Source organism: Pholcus phalangioides, unplaced genomic scaffold (assembly GCF_987345545.1).
Source record: "Pholcus phalangioides strain wild (caught in Gottingen) unplaced genomic scaffold, Ppha-v1.0 ptg000011l_1, whole genome shotgun sequence".
Classification (NCBI taxonomy): Eukaryota; Metazoa; Arthropoda; class Arachnida; order Araneae; family Pholcidae; genus Pholcus; species Pholcus phalangioides.
The window spans coordinates 12,916,741-12,937,288 of NW_028301604.1; the positions used below are offsets into that span (position 1 = coordinate 12,916,741).

Consider the following 20,548-nt stretch of genomic DNA (forward strand, 5'->3'; position numbering starts at 1 on the left):
CGTTTTTCTACACTTTTCTTAAAATTCTTCCAGATTGTTCTGCAACAGCACTGGTTGTTCTGTGACGTTCGTCGCACATTTCAGTATATTCTGCTTTGGGGACGAAAACTATTTCGGAAAAAACAAATTTTTCAAGGACTCTCAAAGATTCTTAAAAACAATTTCTTTTTCAAGGACTCTTATGGATTTTCAAGGACTTTTCAAGGTTTTCAAGGACCGTACGAACCATGACACCATGTGCCCGTACCCAACAGGCTTCTGCTGCCATAATTTCCCATTTGTAGCTAATAAAATTTGGGTTGCAAAATAAATGAGATATACTGTAACATTCTTATGAGAGACAGCATATTCTTCATAGGTTCAAATAAAATAGTAGAGTATTATTATTCTCAACTTTCTGAAACTTTTTACAGTATTAAAATAAATTTCCATCTGACTGTGATTGAAGAAATTTTCTGCTTTAATAAAAATAAAATGGAAATTGGAGAAAGAAAGCTTTTTCGAATAAGTTAATTATTGTTCGCACAATGATACCTACTAGTGAAAAGGTTCTAATTATATAGAAAGTGAAGCACAGCACAAATGATTAATTGTAGTATTGTATGTACAAATAAATGGAAAATTCTTGTGCTTATTTTAATTTTTATTTTTACCAGAACATATGTATCATGAATAGAGTGACCATATTTTTAAAGAAAATAATACAATTTATAGATTTTGTGTTAAAATAAAAAATTTACAATTTAGTCATTGTCAGCTTTAAAAAAATATAAACTTGACAAAACAAGCATTTTTACCAAAACGAGACTGCAGAACAATGAAATACTGCAGAATATCTGTCCTGTAAAATGTGCGTCATATAAGGTCACTCTAATCACAAACTGTGCTGCAAATTATTGTAATTTATTTGAAATAGCCAGAGACAAATCTCTTGGAGTAGGCTTTGCTGCAACTGAAAATGGTTCAATTCCTATTTTGCATAGCTCTTTGCTTGTAACTGGTCCAATTGCTGAAATCTATAATGACAAGTATAAACTATTTTTATTAACATACAGCTGATAGCTTCAATTTGAACTATACACATTATTGGAAGAGTAGATCAACTTTACTTAAGAATATTAAGAAGTTACCAACGAATAAGGCAAACACGAAAAAAAACCAAAAAAAACTAATAAATTTCAACACACGCAAAGGGTATTGTTTCTTCAGAAGCAAAAAATATTTAACCACTAATCACACGCTGACCAAGGATCCCACGTGGGTTGGATCTTCACTCTTGGTTGCTCAGCGGGAAAAGATACGCCTTTTCACTTCAAACGTTGTGGTCAGAATGAAGCTGAGAGCCTGTGTGTAAGACTAATGCAGCATCCTGATTGGATGCTTGCGAAATAGAGATACTTGATCGGTCTACTCAAATTTTCTCAGAATTACAGCTCATAATGAATGCAAGCCATGGCATTGCGAACTTTCAGGCTTCAGGCTCAGAAACAATTTCTACAAATCAACATATAAATTTGATATGTTTCTTCAACATTTTTGGATAGTTCTCAGTTCACACACAACATAAAATTGACATCACCTAAAAATTATCACACAAACTATGCTCAATTACCAAGAAATAATTTTCAAGTGAGTGGCAAAAACCAGATTAGGCATAAAATTGGAAACAACTAGTTACATGATTTACAATCTATAATGATCTTTGAAAAATATTACTGCTCCCATAAGGACTCCATAATAGAAGAAACTAAGAACTCATTACGAATATACATTGAAATGTTATCTAGATAATTATCAGTTTGAAAAATGCAAAGATAGTTCAGTTGGAATTGTGACATTTTTCACGGTAAGCCACTCTAAAATGAGAAATTACATTATGAATGCAATAAAATGTCATGAATTGAGATCTATGAATGTGTAAATTTGTTCTATTAAAATTTTGAAAAAAACCCTTAAATAATTATATGGTGGTTATTACTATGATGGTGATGAAGATGGTTATTATTATGATGACGATAATGATATTATTATGGTGTTTATTATCTTAATGGAAAATAATTATTACAATAATAACCTACTAAAGATCTTTTCTACAGGAAAATGTGTGCAGACTCAACTTTTATTTGAAATCAGCCAAGGCAGGGCTTGATAAATCAAAAAAAAAAAAAAAAAAATAGGCACGAGCTTGAAGCCAAGCATGGCTTTTCCCCATCAGGAACAATCCTAAACATTTTTTTCATTTTTGCAAGACTTAACAACCCCTTCCTAAGTTGAGAGGTACTGCCGTGAAATAAAAAAAAAATTGCATCATCCTTCAACTACAATTCAATAATTAGGACAAATTTTTAGACATCAATATCAATTTTATAGTCGCCATGATGACTTAGCACCTCAGATTTGTCAAGCCCTGAGCTAAGAAGTAAAATGTTAAAAGAAAGCTTGCCTTAAATTTTGATATATCACAGCTAATCTCATGAAACATTGAACGTACAAATTGAACACCAGATGGGCTGAAGAATACAAGAATTTCTGGAATTTTCTAAAACATAACAAAAAACATTTAAACTACAGTGAACTGCTTGAATTATGTCAAATTTTTTACTCACATTTCAGCAGATGAGAACTAAATTCTACTTGATACAAAAAGAAAACTTTTGTGTGTGTGTTGTAAGCAATGTACACACAAATGCAGTCACATGAAAAGATCTGGAATAAAATCTGTTTCATGATTTACTTTTCTGGTCAAGTTATTATAAAAATTCATTGCTAAAAGAGAAGAAAAAAGATGAAAAACAACCAACCATCATATGTGACTTTTTCCCCATTTAAAATGATAAACTTCACTTTTCAATCTTATAAATAATTACTTATATGAGTATATATTACTGTAAAATAATAGAGATGAAAATCATTTGAATCGAAGTCACCAAAGCATCTTTTAATAAATATTTTTAAAGCATTGAAGTTAGGTTCCATAAATTAGGTTCCACTTTCAGCTTAATTACTCTCTCTGAAATATTAAAAACATTTAAATATCTACTAAAATTTCATTGAAAATTAAGAATTTCTTAACAACAATTTCTTGAAGCAATAAAATAAAAATAAAATCAGAATTAAACATACCAAGTTATTATGGAAAAATAGGGGAAAAAGGGATCTTCTCGCATATAGCAATCATAAATTTTGAATGATACCACAAATGAAATAATATGCAGATAATCACCTGCAGAAAACAGAGTGCTAGTTCTATTTTGACAAAAAATATTAATACTTATGATAACCTTCTTTGAAGCAATAACCATTTCCCAAGCATCTTTTAATTCTTTATTGGCAATAGATTCATAGCAAACTAATTCATCGATTCCAATACCTGAAACAAAGGATAACATGTCAGAAATAATGAAAATAATATTTTCATAACATCAAGGTATATAAAAAAAGCAAAATTTGAAGTATCAGGGGATTCAAAAGACAATCAACATTAAAAAACAAACAAACATAGAATAAACTAACACTCAGTAAGTAGCTCACTAATTTTTTTGCATCTGTCTTATTCAATGAATAAGATTCTCTCAGGCTAAGCAGCTGCCACGAGTTTCAGTACTGACTCTCAGTTTCTCCAACACTAACCACTGATGTTGAAGAAATGCTGACATGATAAACAAATTCATGATAGCTTTTTAGCCAGAGAGAATTTTATTCATTAACGTTGAAAAAAATTAAAATAATATATGTACTGTATTTACAAAGTAAACAAATTCTTATTTTCAAGCAATTTGCATAGTAATTATACGAATGAAATTTGCGCAAATCGTTTTTTTCATAAAATATAACATTTGACACTATGGTGGTACAAGTGCTGGTGGGTGTGTCTGCTGTTTTGGAAATCATCTGAGTCATGGCTGTTTTCTTTTTTAAGTTGTTTAATACATAGAAATAGAAGAGAGATTTTGGAGTTACATGTTGGTCAATGGTAGAGTTTTTGGCTATTGATTTTTCATCAGGATAGCCTCTACCCACCTGGTGTATCCACACAGGTGAGGTAGTAGGTAAAAACCCCAAGGAGGAAGAGGACCAACTATGTCAATGTTAATATGTGAGAATCTGCATTGAGGCAAAAGGTATGCGCCGATGGAAGATTGAGTGTGGCAATGCACTTTTGAGCATTGACACTCAATGCACACCCTGGCCCATTGTGTGAAATCTTTGTGAATTGAACTCCACACAAATCGTTGACATATAAAGTCCACAATTGATTTAACACCTGGACGGGCTAGGTTATAAAGAACCATAAACACATGATATATCAGTGTTTTTCTAGTACATAGAGGTGGATAATTCCAATGAATAAGTCAGAAAAAGTTCTGTACCCTGAGGACCAAGTTTTATAGGTTTTATATCGAGCACCCCAACTGGCTGTCGGAGGGTCAGTAACTTGGTATCTTTACTCTGTGAAGTGGCAATAGTTGTGTAATCAATCAAGTCGGGGAAATTAATTTCAGAATGTCTGGAAAAAGCATCCATTACAATATTTTGTCCACTCTCGAGGGATATAGTGAACTCTTGGTTACACTGAACCTTTTCAGTGGTCCCAACTGAACACCTATTCACCTAATGTTATTTTAAACGCTTATAACTGCTGAGAAAATGAAAGTCCACTTATAGTGAACTGAAATGTCCTTTCTGCAGATTTTTTTTCCAGATTTTCAAAGGTAAGATTACACATATTAGGATCCTGAAAGACAGCATTTCTTGACTTCCATATCAAATCCCACTCATTCACCCTCCGTTTTTAGGAATCACTAGGTCTCACTAATCTCTAGGTCCACTATAAGCTACTCTTTGAAAAATTGGAACAATAGTGGAACAGACCTAAAGGCATCTGATGTCCCCCTACATTTTATCTCCTGCTGGTGTCTTCATTTCTATGAGCACTTCAAACTAAATAGACATTTTGCCATCTCAGCAGTATCTTTAAAAAAGTCAGTAAAAATGGTGAATTCCAAAAGCATTTTCAATTGATAAAATAAAAATAATCAAACATATTGAAGATGGAACTAATGAATCGGCAATATGCAAGAACATTAGACAATCCAAAATCTGGCTTGTCCATGAACTTTTTGAAGGTCTCAGCATGTCGTGTTCCATTAGAGTTTGAATTTTCCACTTTTCAATTGCGAGTTTCTCTGAAGAAATTCTGCGTGTTTTGGTGAAGACAAGAGAACCTTTAGTAGTAATGGAGTGTGTAGCAGTGTTTTTAAGAAGTAGCCCCAAGCATAGAAGAATTCATCAGATTACGAAATTTAGGTAAAATTTTCAAGTAATGCAAATCTCCGCAAATGGTCATTAAACCTGATGTAGTGCAAATAGCATTGCTATATTTGGTTGAAAGTGAAGTCCAACTGTCAATCAAATGAGAATTTTTTCAGTGAACTAATAGACCATAATCAGCATCTAATATTGGGCAATTAACATTAGCTATAATGAAGGACCATCTAACCAATCTGCGTAATCCTAAATCAACAACTAAAGATTTGCAACCATATGTAGAAATTTTAGTATTATTAGCTACGCATAGCAAAGAGTTTGTATTTTCTGCTTTATGTAGCTGTGTATCTCGTGGGAAAACTGAAATGCTAGCTCATGTTTTCACTAAAAAGCCAGTACTGGATTTTTGACCATGGAAAAAAAGGCAAACTAAATGCCGGGCTTCACCTGCTGCCACCAAAACAGATGGACCAGTGAGTTTTCTGACCAATCACAGGGTTTAATGCATTTTGACGCTTTTCTACCAAAGTTGAAATGGTACCAACAATAAGGTTTATGTTTGGATGCCCCACCACCACTAGCCTCTCTCTAGACCGCGAATGTGAACAAGCTCTTCCCTTCTTGCAATAAGTTTTCTCTCTATAGCGGTATAAGCAGTCAACAGCAATGGTCAAAGTCAAAATTTTACTCTGAAATGATTGAAAGATGATGGTTTTACTACGGCTGACCTCAAAAATAGTCTGTGAGTGCTCAGTAACTTTGATAATTTTATCTACGAATTCTGCTAAATCTGGCAATGAATCCTTACTAACAGAAAGTATTCTGCATATGAATGGGTAAATGTTGTAACCAATGCCAGCTAATGTATGCACCTCGTGCAGCAACTGAGAAGGTTGTTTATCCCCAAGAGTGAACACTTGGAGCAGAAATTGTTATAGCGTTCTGCCCAGCTACTTTCCTATGATTTTTATATCCATCTAGCTTAACATTAAAGCACACACATTAGCCATGATCTCAATATATTTCAAAGAACAATCTCACTGAATTACATCGACAACAATCTGATTGACCTAATTGATTACCACAACTTTACTGCAGGATCTGAAGATGATAGAAGATTGAAATGATTCCAGAGGGCAAGAGTTCACAATCACATACACCAGATCAGTCCAGCAACACTGACAATGTTGAAGGCACAGACACTGAAGTATTAGTAGCTCAGAAAGATGAATATGCATTAGATCATTCTAAATGATCTCCCTGGCTGATGGTCATTGTTACTCGCAACCAGATCTAATGAGAATTGTGGAAGACAGACTTATCAACTGCTTGACATATTCTACCACATAGGAATAGGTCACTTATCCAGGTCAAACCACTTCACCTCAACTAGAATATTTACGAGAACATTGATGCATTGATCACTGAAAACATTACTAAGAACAAACCATCCGGACCAGCTGGAGTAGTAACCTGTGTTTCACTTAGTAGAAATTAATATCAAATGGTTAAAAGGATCACAACTATGTTACATGTTGTTAGTACATTAAGTGCATCAACTATTATTTTTTTGGAAGCAATATACATGAATTCATTGATTTTAATTGAAAAATGTTCTTGCCTAAGTGTGAAATGGACAGCTTAAAATTAAAATATACTGTGGCGCTACTGAAATTGCTAAGTAGTAGCTTGAGCAAGTGATAATCAGAGCAAAAATGAAAAAGATGTGAAAGGAAAACATGAAGTTTTAAATTGACAGGGATGTGATCAAGTACAAATGTCAGGAAGAGCTTTTGCTCAGCTTTCTTTCATTCCCAATAAAAATGTTGAAGATTTATATTATTTGACAGCATTGATTTTCATTTAAATGTGTTTCTTTAGTTCTTAAATGAAAAGTGTGTGGTGTATATGAAACTTCATGGTTTCTACAAAAACATTTTTTTTTCTGATCTTTTTTCTGGATGCTTCTTAGAAACTTATTTACCAGAAATTATGCTATTTTTATTTCACTGTGAAAATGCTTTGAAAAAATGAGTATTTACCATTTGTCCGAAGGGTTTGTAATATGGTATCTTTTCTATTTTTGGCACAAGGAAATAAAAATTTTTTTTTTGATCCTGAATAACCTGAAACATAAAAAAAAAAGTTACAAAAATAGCTTTTTGACCGATACATAAATATGGAACAAATAGAGTGTTTTATGTACTTTTATGTGCTTCCCCTTATATGCATTTTTGGGTGATGTGTGAAACCTTGATACAATGATACTCTGCAGACCAAGAAAAAATATCACTGTAGAGGGATTATCACTATATCAAGTGACAGCAATTTTTTTAACATTAGAGTATAGACATTTCCAAACAAGACTTGAAGAAATATTGTTGTAGAGGGATTTATTGTTATATCAAGTATCATTGTAGCAAGGTTTCATTGTATTTTCATTTCAAAAGCTCAGTGAATTTTAAACATTTTTTTTCAATGTCAGACTATCTGGTTTCAGATTTCCATCAAAGAATCTAACATAAAAAAAAAATACAGATGCAAATAATTGTACATTAGTGTGTACTACAGCATAAGGATACAGTTTTCCTTCCCCCTACTAAAAAAATTAAATTATTGGCATAGGTGAGAGGGCAAAGTTGGAGAACCATGTCACCCCATTCACTATACACACCCTCTGTTAACCTCCCCTTGGACAAAGAGCCAGTATCCACTATGTGCTACTGCACCCTATATGATGACACAAAATCTACCAGTAGGGCTGCAATATCTTGGGGAGATATCTGTATTGCTGAACCGGAAAAACTTGTCTAAAAACCTGATTTTACAGAAGAGCCAAGAACACTTTTTTTTAACATTGAGCTCAATTGGAATTACTATATTTTAATGATTCCTGTGACAAAAAAATCCTTAATTTTGAGGTTGATGTTTCATGGAAATTCTGTAAAATTCTATAAATTTAAACAAATGAATATAAAATAACAAATACTGTGGTTTTATGGGCCAGCACTACTATTTTTGATCATTGGGGAGGAGGGAAAGATTAATTTCCTTTCGATCCATCTCTGGTATCATGGCGCTTCAAGTTGCTGCTGAAGTGCCTGGGGGAGGGGGGAAGAGATATTTACCATATTTTAACATGTATAAGACAGGGCTGAACAAATTGCAAAAAAACCTAGCCACCAAAAAATATTTACCCAGAGAAAAAGGTCCAAAATACCACTTCTTTTCACTTTTTCAAGGCACAGTGACCCAGTTTCATGTTTGCAGATATGCTGCTATAAATTCCAAACATTTTGTGCTGTTCTCAGCCTGCAATTTAGTAGCTACACAGAGAAAATTTTAGGCACCAATACCAATTTTTTAGTCACTATGGCACCCTGACAAATGGGGTTTGTCCAGCCCTTGTATAAGGAATCCCCTTTCTGCCAAAAATTGGGTCCCAGAAGTAGGGTTTTTTATACATAGGTAGTATTATTATTAACACATTACTCAATTTCTTGAAATCTTAAGATGAGAGTGACTGTTGATGATAATGAACCAACTGATGCAGATGATTGTGATGTATCAGATGAGAATGATGAGGAATTTTATGGTTTCTATGATGAATAAAAAATCTCTTTTTTATATCTTAATATAAAAAATATCTTCGATGAAAACATGAAAACTTTTTCCAAATTTTAAACCCATAAAAAAAAAAAAAAATCAGAAGATTCCTTATACACTTTAAAATACTGTAACATCTAATTCTTTAACATTCACTTGGAGGGTACAGTGAGCCCAGAAGTTTGAAATTATTTGTATTATATGTTGAAGGTAAAGGGCATCATGTCTATTTTTTCAATATTGGAATTCAATTTGCTGTACTTTTATTGCACTACACAGAGGTATAGAATTTCAAGTCATATTTCAATAAATAACAGAGATATTCACTTTATAAAACAAGCCATTTGTATAGAAAGATGCACACAAAAAAAAAAAAAAATCTTTAAACTACCCTTCTGTAAAATTTTCCTTTTGTGACATGGTACCCTTTACCTCCAGCATATAGATATATATGAAAGATGTTAAGACACATTTTTAAAAAGTTTTCACAGCTTACCCAGAGAAATAAATTCTCCAAGATCTTTACTACATCCAGAAAATTCGCCAGATGTTGGGAGATTAAGCCTCAATTCTGATGAGGAAAAATGCAAAAAAAATATTAACTATATATTTATGCTTCAATTTCATTAAATTTATCTTATAAAGATAATTATTTGCAGGGTACTTTTATTGTTTAACAAGAACAAAGCATGAGACCAAAAGTATTTTAAGTTGATTATGATCAGCTTGAAAAATACATTTGGACCCATTTGCAACATATATAAAGAAAGTTTCAAAAACATTTGACAAACAGAAAATTTAATATTATAATTAAAAGAAATCAAAGTGAAAATTGAAAAAAAAGTTGTTAACACACGGAATGCTACTAACTACTAGTAGACCTACTTGGTTTTCTTTACCTTTTTTGTAACAATAACTGGCAAAGGATCTTTAGAGCATTTTATGATATATAAGAGTTGAAGACATTCTGAAAAAGTTTATCATAAACCTTGATCTGTCAAACCACAGAAAACTCCACAGTTCCTTTTAAAGGGGATCTTAAAAAGCAACTGTTCACTGAAGATATTTGAGAAATAGTGATGGAACTGAATGAAAAGATTGAGAAATAGTGGTGAGCTGAAAAAATAAATTGAGGAATAGTGGGGTGAACTGAAAAAAGAAATTGAATAGTGATTAAACTCAATAAAGAGAGAAATTGAGGTAAAGCATGAGTTAAGTGTGAGTGTTTTAACAACTAAAGGACTCCTCAGTGAATGTAGATCTGTTTTGTTAAAAAGAAACATTTTGCTTTGGCTAAGAACCAGATACCAAAACTGAAGTATTATTTGTCATAATTTGCACAAGATCATAAACATTGGAGTTTATGATACTTTTATAAGTAGGTCCTATCCAACTGTACATGCACAAAACCAAATTTGAATTCCAACTCAAGAAAACACAGGTTGATAAGTTAATCAATCTGCTGGCAGGCAATTTGTACGTTAAGACACAGGTTCTCAAACTCTGCGCCACCAACCTTTGTCAGGGGTGAAATGAAGCGGCAGCCTTGACGAAGGTTTTTTGAAGAGATTCTTTGGCAAACTGCTCTGGGAAGCTGCTGATAAGTATTGATTAGAGAAACGGGCACTGCAACAGAAAAAGTTTGAGAAACTCTGTATTAAGAGTATATGCAGAAGCAATCTGAATGATCAGATTTTGAGTTACAAACTTGGCTTACCAGCAAACAAATATGAATTGTATTAACCAAAATAATAATTAATAAAGCAATATACATCCAGATATATACATCCATATAACAGATAATTTAATTTTTTGCCATAATTTCTAAATACATAACATTAACTAGTAAAAAATTCCTTTACCACATTTTATTCTATTACTATTTATTTATTATTATTTTATGATATTATATATTATATTATTTTATTATTATTATTTAAACATATTTTGTACATATTGCATGGATCCAAATTTTATTTATTTTTCCAAAAGACCATAAAAGGTAGATTTTCTGTGTGATTAACTAGCTCAGACAAAAGAAATATGCTTGGCTCCTAATATATTTGATTGATACCTAAATTTTTTCTCAATTTGTCAAGCCCAGTTGAAAAGACTTGTATTCATTTTTTCATATCTTCTCATTTGTTCTAGGTATAGAAATAAAAAATGGCTGTCTCCTAAAACTTCGAAAACAAATTATTTTTAAAATAAATAGGCCCTATCACTTGCCTGCCATTTTCTTTGTAGCTTCACCGACTGCGAAATTCACCTTCTTCCTCCATGGAACTAAAGAATCAACTGTGCATATTTAAAAAAAATTACATACATGCAGACAAGAACTCATTTATTCTTAAATGATTATTGAAGATTGGAAATACATAACTCAAATAAAATTAACTATTCCATAATGTTTGCAAGAAAACTTCTGCATTTAAATGAAATATATAAAAATATATCGGATTGAAGAGATGTAAAACTATTTATCAATACAGTCCATGGCGCTTCATGTTATCACATGGGACTGTTTTTGATAACAATAACTGAATGATAAATATATTCGGAAAAAGTCCTGTTCGCAAGTATGTTCGCATAAATCCTGTTTGGTTGAATAAGACATACAGTAAACAGGTATTGGTGAAATAGGACAACTGTTTTTTCTTCCCACATAATTGCAACCAATTATATGGGAAGCTCTAATCTGCTAAGGTATGCATGCTCAACTGATGTGGCCTTTGAAGCCATCTGATGCAGTCCATGAAGATGAACTTATTATTAGACATTAATGAATATTAGTTGAAGAAAAGTATAGACATTCCAATTGGTGGCAAATCTACAATGCTGAATTCTGTGCAAGTCAAAATCTGATTGGGAGGGCAAAAGGTTATACTCATCAAAAAATACTGATCCTAATTAGGGCTGTCTTAATGAGTTTGAATGCTTGTGGCCCTGAACATTTTGAACCCCTTTTCAATTTCTTAACCTTCAGTAGAAAGTGTCATATAGTAAAACCTGTTTATAATGATACTATAGGGACCCAGAAAAAAATATTTAGACAGATTATCGTTGTAGACAGTTTAACATTTGTGCTATTTCTTACTAAATAGGAATTCAGCTGGGATCAAAGAAAGTAGGCCTATATGCAGGTTTATCATTTTGTAGACATCATTTTATAAATATCATTATACACAGGTTTCACTGTATTATGGTAAAACACTGAACGGAATTGCCACTATTAAAATTAAATAAATGCTAAAAACAGATCATTGGACTGGACTTCATTAGCCTGCCTATTAAGACACCACCAATCCTGAACAATTTTCCACCATTTAATTTCATTGGGGCTCCACAAACAGTTAAAAAAAATCATCCAAGTGCCTGTGACTGGTTACAAAGCCATGAAGTGGCAAAAAGTTGATCATTCCTGAGCTAGGAAATGAAAAGATATGTGACGATCAATATAAGGTTTGACACATATTTGCTCGACTATTGTTTTCATCCAATTTTACTGTGTTAGACAAAATTCTATTTCCTTGAATATCATTGATGTGTCATAAATGACACTATGTCTTGACCCAAAAGAGCAGCAAAAAAAAAATATACATCTACGAGAGAGAAGCATAACAAAATGTAATGTAAGGAGGGAAGGGATGGCTCCTCCAATTAAAATTTTGCCTACATTGCAACTATTCTCCTGTTTGATCTAAAAAAATATTGTTTTTTTTACTTCATCACTTTTCATACTTCATTTTCTGCTTTCATCAATCAGCTGAAGGAATGGATGTGCTATTCATTTGGGAGAAGAGAGAAAAAAAGTGGAAGGATTTTTTTATCACCATTTTTTCGAAATTGATTTCAAGCTCTTCCTGTGACCACATGCTATCTATAGGCACCTTGGCTAGAGTTTGAACTCCAGAAATACCACCTTATCTGTAGGTGTGGTAGCGTGCACTATGACATCATGCCTAAAGTTGTTCTGCTGTTTCACAGGAATAAGAAGTTCCCATACCGCTACTTCAATGAAATGTTTTCACTGACAGAAATTTGATCAAACAGCTTACCCAATACAGCCTAGAGAGAGTGAGACACAGAGCCATCAAAATAGCAATATGGGCCAATGGGACAAGTAATGTTCTGAAGCTCCTACCAGGTTAGATGTATCTATGTACTACAAATTTCACTCTCACTCACTAAAAAATCATAGTACCACATCACATTACTATGAGCTCCTCACTCGAGAGGTACCCGAAATGTTGAGTCTATAAATATATGCTTCCTCTTATAAGCTTAACTATATTGTTTTACTATAGCATTTATCTGAGGACCCTTTTACCAAATAACAAGGAAACCAATGACTTCTTAGTCTATGTCAGGATTAGACAAATCCCAGGTGCCAGGTCACCATGGGAGCAAGACTAAAAAACTTATATTGGTGTCTGAAATTTCCTATGTGTGATCACTGGCTCTGGAATTGGATCCAAAAGTATTCGGTCAGAGCCTAGACTTTTTCCAATTTGTCAGGCCCTAATCTGTGCCATTCATCTCACTGTATTTTCATTCTTTTCTGATTTGTTCCGAAACACAACCCACTTGTATCACTAAAAATAAATGTACTCAAAATGGCTGTTTAGATTTTTGATTTCAAGCAGAGAACTTCCTCTTCCCTTTAAAAAGTCTCTGCAGAAAGTAGGTTTAGACCAGCAAATAGAAAAATTATTTCAATCGATTCATACAGCTGCCAATTTCACATTAATTTGAAAGATGGATGATTCAATTTCAAAAATTTCAAATGCCTCCAGACACTCTTGAATACATTAGTGACATGTACAACCCTTTCCAGCATGCACCGATTGGTTTGAACTTCTTGAACAATGTTAGCACACTTTTTCGGCTCACAGTGCCTTTATCATGTGTCTGCAATCTAGTAGTACGAGATATTTGGTTATAATAAGAGCATAATATTATAGAAGAGCAGCGTAATAATTTGATTGAAAGTATGAAATTTTTGCGTACATTTTCATACCTTAAATTATATATTTTTACTTTTTTTATTGATTTTTTTTTCCACCTGGGTCCCAGGTGGAATTACCTATTCTCATATTAATTTTATTCTTTTTCTAGCCATGCTGTTTGGCAATTTGCCAGTCCTGGCCTTAGAATTTGTATTATAAAAAGTAGGCTACACAGTGAGTGTACTTGTATATACTAAAATATTTAATTTTTTAAAATCAATCAAAAAACTTAAAATTAATTTAATCAATCAAAAAGTAATTAATTTGTAAAAAAGAACTACAATTAGAAAACAAATTTGATTTTTTATTGGAATACTTTCTAAATTTGTGCCTAAATCAGAAACAGAAAAAAGTGCCTTTCCCAATTTCACTCCCCCACTGACAAAAACCTAGCGACACCACTGAATGTAAGTCAACTAAGTGGATGATTCCTAACATCCATAAGCTCTTTCAAGTTACACCTTTACCTGTGAAAAGATATTATATGAAAAAGTTGCTGAGAGCATCTGCAAATCTTAAGAGAAGAGAATAAAAAACACCAGTTCAACAATGGGCAACAATAGTCTAGTTATAGAGTATCTGGATATCAACAGATAAACCAGGGTGTGCACCTGGGTTAGGATTATAAGCATATTTTTCATTTAAAAACTTTGAATGTATTTTTTTAATTTTTAGAATATTACTTGAACCTAAAATGTCTGATTTCCAAAAGCTCTATGAAGCATGCATGAAAAGATTTCTTTCATTTGTTGTTCTCTTTCTCTAAGTAAATGCATTTTATGATTGGGAGAACATAAAACAAGTTCATGCTTAATGTTTCATTGCTGAGTATAAAAATATACATAACAATATTAAAAAAAATTAAATGCATCACCCTCTTTCAGATCTTGACAGGCTTCTTCGATAGCTTTTACAGCTCTTGTACTGGTGAAAATAAGACCTTCATAACAATAGTGTTCTTTCAGAGCTTCTTGCAGTTGTGGTAAATCACAATATTGAAATGCCATTACTGGAACAACAACTGCAAGAATATTAAGCTTTTTCAATTCCTAGGTGAGAGATAATTGCACAACTATACATGATAGCTTCAATCAAACACAAATATAGGAATGCCAGGTTACTATTGATATCACAAAAGCACTCTAAATCGCACCAACTGTCACAACAATGCCAATTCTTTTTTCTTAATACAGCGAACAATAAATGCCTAATTGATGACTGCAATTCATCCCATTTTTGTAACAAAAAAAAAAATTTTGACAGTGAACATTTTGAAAAAAAAATGAAAATTGGTTATAAAAAAATTATTTTCCAACCTGTTCTCTGAGAAGCTAACTTCAGGATTCAATTGTAAAATCAAGGATATTTATCACAAAATCAGACAGAAATCATCACAGATCTCAGTGTTTGACCATTTGTCATGAAATCAGGGAAATCAGTGAATTAAGATTTTGCTGTGTTCTGAAACATATTTTAAATAATACACACATACAGCAGGGCCATCATTTGGGAATCAGACTTTTGAAAATACACTAAAAATGGTATATATATATATATATACAAATATATATACATACATTGAGTACATGTTCTTTGCCCCCCCCCCCCCCCCCGGAAATGACATTCCTGACATACAGGACGATTCTATATTCACGGAACAGACTTTCAAACAGGCATCTTCAACCCGTTGCTTGTGAGCACCATGGTGCACCCTGAAGTACCCAGAGTGCTCAATGCCTGTGTCCAATTTTGTACTCATGAGCACTTAATCAACATTCCAATTGAACCACTTGGTGGAATTGCATTTGAGAATTGAAATCATCATTTCAATTATTCATATGTTAAACTGACCATAAGGGTGCTATCTTTTTGATGGGTACAGGCAGTGCTTTCTGGAAAGGTTGAAGACCTCTGCTTTAAGAGGTGATATAAGACACCTAAACAAGCATTTCTGATCACAGAATACGTAGTCAAATCACAATACAGAGATGCTGCTGCACTCTAATTTACTTAGGTCCTGGGACCCATTTTATTGGTAAAATCTGGGTCCTCTTTGAGGACCCTATCAAAAAATAAATAAAAATATGATCCTTCCCCATCATTCACTGGTGTCCATGTGAATCAAATAATTCATTTCTAAAAACATGTTCAATCCAAAGGTTTGTTGTAAAACAGGTTAATTTATCAGCTTATATAACTAGGTTCTTTTACTTCCATTGTCTACTAGTAGAGAAAGTTTGCAAAGAAACCCATTAACCACTTGCCTGATGGGTTTTTAATTTTTTTTCTGCACAGAATATGCCATATATTTTTATTTTTCATTCTATTAATACGTCCATGACAAGGAACAACAGGCAATTACACAAAATCATTTAATTTAAAAATCATAAAATTTTGATTCACTTAGGCCTATTACCTATTCTTGAAATTTTTTTTGAAAAAGTCTCATTTAAATTTTTTGTGGCATGGAATATAAATAATATAGTTTTTAGAAAGATTATGTAACTAAACTACATTATGTATCTATGTAATTAGATTACAAGATTATGTATCTATGTAATTAGATTACAAGATTATGTATCTATGTAATTAGATTACAAGATTATGTATCTATGTAATTAGATTACAAGATTATGTATCTATGTAATTAGATTACAAGATTATGTATCTATGTAATTAGATTACAAGATTATGTATCTATGTAATTAGATTACAAGATTATGTATCTATGTAATTAGATTACAAGATTATGTATCTATGTAATTAGATTACAAGATTATGTATCTATGTAATTAGATTACAAGATTATGTATCTATGTAATTAGATTAGAAGATTATGTATCTATGTAATTAGATTACAAGATTATGTATCTATGTAATTAGATTACAAGATTATGTATCTAGATATCATTAAATTGCTTTTGCACGAACCCATATCGCTTATGCAGATTTAGTTAAATGTTTGCCTTTCATTAGTGCCCTCTAGGGGCAAAGATGCCCATGCCAGGCACTGGTAAGTCAATTTTGGGATGAAGCGGATGTCCATGTCTGACAAGGGCAAGTCAGACAAGTGGTTAACACTGAATTTAACATGATACAATAAATCTAAAACACACACATATATATATATATATATTTACTAGCAAATAAATCTATAAATTCTCCTCCGACTGGTTTCCCATTTTGGAAAATCTTAGCTCTTTCAAAAATATCTCCTGATTCCCTATGAATAAAAATCCTTGCGCAGCAATTTCTTGGTATGTTTTGTGTTCAGTTGGTGGTGCCATCTATCGTCCAAATTCCTAATGTGTGGATTTGAAATTTAATGTTTATATATTTGTGTTGTAGGTCTGTGTGATCATCATGGCAACAGAAGGCCTAACAACTAGATTCTTGTTATTACCTTATTCTTCAACAACCCAGAGGTTATATCAATAAAATGCAGTACAGTAAAATGCTTTATTTGCAGTCTACTTCAAACTGGTAAAAATACTTTTCAAGGTCAGGCAAAATAGTAGAGAGGAAAAAGGTTAGGGAGATTTTTTTTCCTTTCTGTAACTTTTTTCTCTGAACTAGAAAGGAACGTGTCCCATGGGATGCGTAAACCAAATTTTTATGTGCCTTTTTCTGAAATTCTGAGTATTTAACACACTCTAGAGCAGCAGTTCTCAACCTTTTTTGACCCACGGAGCCCTTTCTGGTATGTAATTTCTATGGCGGAGCCCTGGACGCCTATTTTTTATTTATTCATCAAAGTTTCTGACTTATTATTCAAAAATATTAATAATTATTTTTTTCAAATTTACTGGGTTTTTTTATTTTTCTCGAGGGCCGCGGAGCCCCTGGAAGTTCACATGGAGCACTGGTTGAGAACCACTGCTCTAAAGCACCAGTAGCATTTCTGGGAATAGTAAAGGTGGTAGAGGGTGTTTTTAGAGAGTGCTTCATCAAAAACAAATATATTCTTCCGACAGATTTCTGTCATATTAACCATGCGAGGGCGCATACGCACCTTCAAGTTGGATTAAAGTTTGTTTTTTCATTGATGTAAAGACCCATGATGCCCCAAAAAGTGATCAAGCAGTAGGCTATAATGACATGTAATAGAATTTGCTTTAACCAGGTTGCACTATGAGAAGACCTACAACATTACATTACACTGCATCTTCAAATGGTTGATTGCACTTATTGCAGCAAATTAGTCAGAAAAATATATTTGCTTTTGGTGAAGTGCTGGTGTGCACTTTCTTAAAAACACCCTCTACAACCTTTGCTATCATGATTTGACTACACATTCTATGACCAAAAACACTTGTTTAAGAGTCTTATATCACCTGTTGAAGTTTGTTCCATGAATTTAGAATCACTCTGTATGGACCTATGCCTTTCCATATAATGTACTTTAAACTTTCCAATAAGTTAAACATGTTTTAGTAATCACATACTCATACATAAAGTGATTTTTGACAGGTCACCATACTGCAAGATAAGTTAAGTGAATTAAACTTGCCTCCACATAGGGGTCAGGATCATCAGAAATCTCAGCTCTGAATAAGACAGTCAAGTTTTTATCAGAACACTGCGACATCATGCAGTCTTTTATAAAATGAACTATGAGAATAAAATATCAAACGTATTAATGATAGTATGTAATAGAATATCACTTGTTTCAATGTTCACAGAATAAAAGAAAATTTAAGCAATCACTTTGTTAAACTTCTATTATTATTTTACACACAAGAGGACAAAAGTTAATCTAAGAACTACGTAGGTAACTTTTTTTTCAACTTCCAGTAAAGTTGGGATTAAAATGCTGTATATACTTGTTCTGTGTTCCAGACTCTGCCATGAAGCTGGGCTGGAAGAGATCACGGCAATGGGTAAGTCCAGTGGCAAAGTTCTGGCGTTCATTCATATATACTTATTTATTAGCAGGTTTATGTATAAGCTGACCAACCCCACATAAAAATTTAAAAATTATAAGTTTTTTTATATGCCAAAAAAATTTACAAGACAGTAACGTTTTTCTTAGATCAGTAGCCACTGTGTGAGTAAGAAAGGTAAGAAAGGTGAGGGATACACAACCCTATTCAGTCTGCTGGCTAGATATGCGAAATGGCTACTATTCGTGGGGCACAGACCAGTTAGCTTGGTGTTTCCAAAGTCTGCAATATTGCCATTGGGGAAGGGGAGGGAAGAAGCTATGGGTTGGCTCAAATGAACTGAATTGGGAGGAGCGATAAGAAAAAAAAAAAAAATTGTGATGAAACAAAAAGTTTGGGAAACTGGGCTAGCTCATGGTGTTGTGCCGATTAGAATTTTTAGGAGTAACTTTCAAGCAGAGCCATCTTAACGAACAGACTCACGAAGTTGCATTGAGATCCTTAGGTACATGAGAGGGGCCTAAGGTGTGTTTAGCAATCAACTTCAATCATTTCTGATTTGTTGGTGCCTTGGTACATTGCTCAGTCATGCTGTTGAGATGGAACCATTTTGCTGGACTAAACGGATCTGAAAGACTGGATATATGCCACCTTGTACCTCCATATGAAAAGACTTGGCCTGCTTTACACAAAGTGGCACCCTGTGCAGGTCAACATTACTACCCTGTTCTCTTGTTATCGTGATAACTCCCAAATAGGGTGTCCAATCTTTGACAAACTTATGTCTTTAAATGGCTTAAATTGGGAGGGGCAATGAGAAAAAAAATGTAATGAAACAAAAAGTTTGGGAAACAGCTCATGGTGTTGTGCCAATTAGAATTTTTAGGAGTAACTTTCATGCAGAGCCATATTAGACTCACCAAGCTGCACAAATGGAGACAAATTCTTCTTCAAATGGAGACGTGTTTTTAAACCCTCAACAGTGTTTGCAAGGAAATAATAAATTCCAAAATTATTAAAATCAAGAATTTCGGTTGTTTTTTTTTTAAACACAGAAATAAAACTCAGCCACTTCCTCTCTTAGATAGAAGAAAATGTGAATATCATTGAAAAAATTATATAGACTAACTAAAATATAAGTACATCAATTTTTACAATAATAGCACTTAGTATGTTGGTTTTACCTTTTTACTTGAATTCTCTTACAATTTGATTCAAAAATTGTGAACGAATTAACTTCAAAATATTGAATAAAGTTATTCGAGAATTTAAAAAGAAACGGAATTGTGAAACATCAGCGTTTCCATTCATATCAGATATTATTTAATGATTCTAATGGGGCATGAAGTCAGGCTGTGAAGTTGTGTAATAAACAACAGTTATCTCATCACGTTAATTTGATATTTCCACGTGTTTTAGTTCAAGCATCAAGGTCAGTAAAGTTACGTAAGTTACCACATAAACATTTTCCTGACTTCCTATTGGTTATGCTTTTGCTGTCGTTGACGTCACTCTGTTATTGACTTGACTCGACCTGGTTGTGTTAAAATATTATGTAACAGTTGAAGTAGAATGAAGTGGCTAGATCACAGGGGTTCTCAAACTGTGCGCCGCGGAGCCCTGTTGCGTCTCCAACCTTTTGTCAGGGGTGCCGCGGAGCGGTGACACTGACAAAGATTTTTTGAAAATATCCTTTGTTAAACAGCTCTGGGGAGCCGGCAGAGCTCGAGGATAAGCATTGAATAGGGAAAAGGGGCGCCACGGGTGGAAAAAGTTTGTAAA

General features: G+C 33.1%; 1 protein-coding gene across 5 annotated transcripts; it reads right to left on the reverse strand.

Moving 5' to 3' along the window:
* Nucleotides 1-651: 651 nt before the first annotated feature.
* Nucleotides 652-20,226, reverse strand: LOC149080079 (uroporphyrinogen-III synthase-like). Of its 5 annotated transcripts, none has more exons than XM_089239045.1 (9): nt 19,951-20,223; nt 18,394-18,494; nt 14,758-14,904; nt 11,104-11,172; nt 9,371-9,445; nt 7,311-7,394; nt 3,282-3,370; nt 2,444-2,539; nt 652-1,016 (listed from the first exon to the last, which is right to left on the reverse strand). In XM_089239045.1, the coding sequence occupies exons 3-9, from the start codon at nt 14,888-14,890 to the stop codon at nt 894-896; spliced, it is 669 nt and encodes a 222-aa protein (XP_089095171.1). In that variant the 5' UTR covers nt 14,891-14,904; nt 18,394-18,494; nt 19,951-20,223; the 3' UTR covers nt 652-893. The 5 variants fall into 5 exon arrangements, with proteins under 5 accessions (XP_089095171.1, XP_089095168.1, XP_089095170.1 ...); XM_089239042.1 differs by having other exon boundaries at nt 14,758-14,932; nt 19,951-20,219; XM_089239043.1 differs by lacking the exon at nt 2,444-2,539 and adding an exon at nt 2,607-2,706 and having other exon boundaries at nt 826-1,016; nt 14,758-14,932; nt 19,951-20,169.
* Between the last annotated feature and the right edge of the window lie 322 nt (nt 20,227-20,548).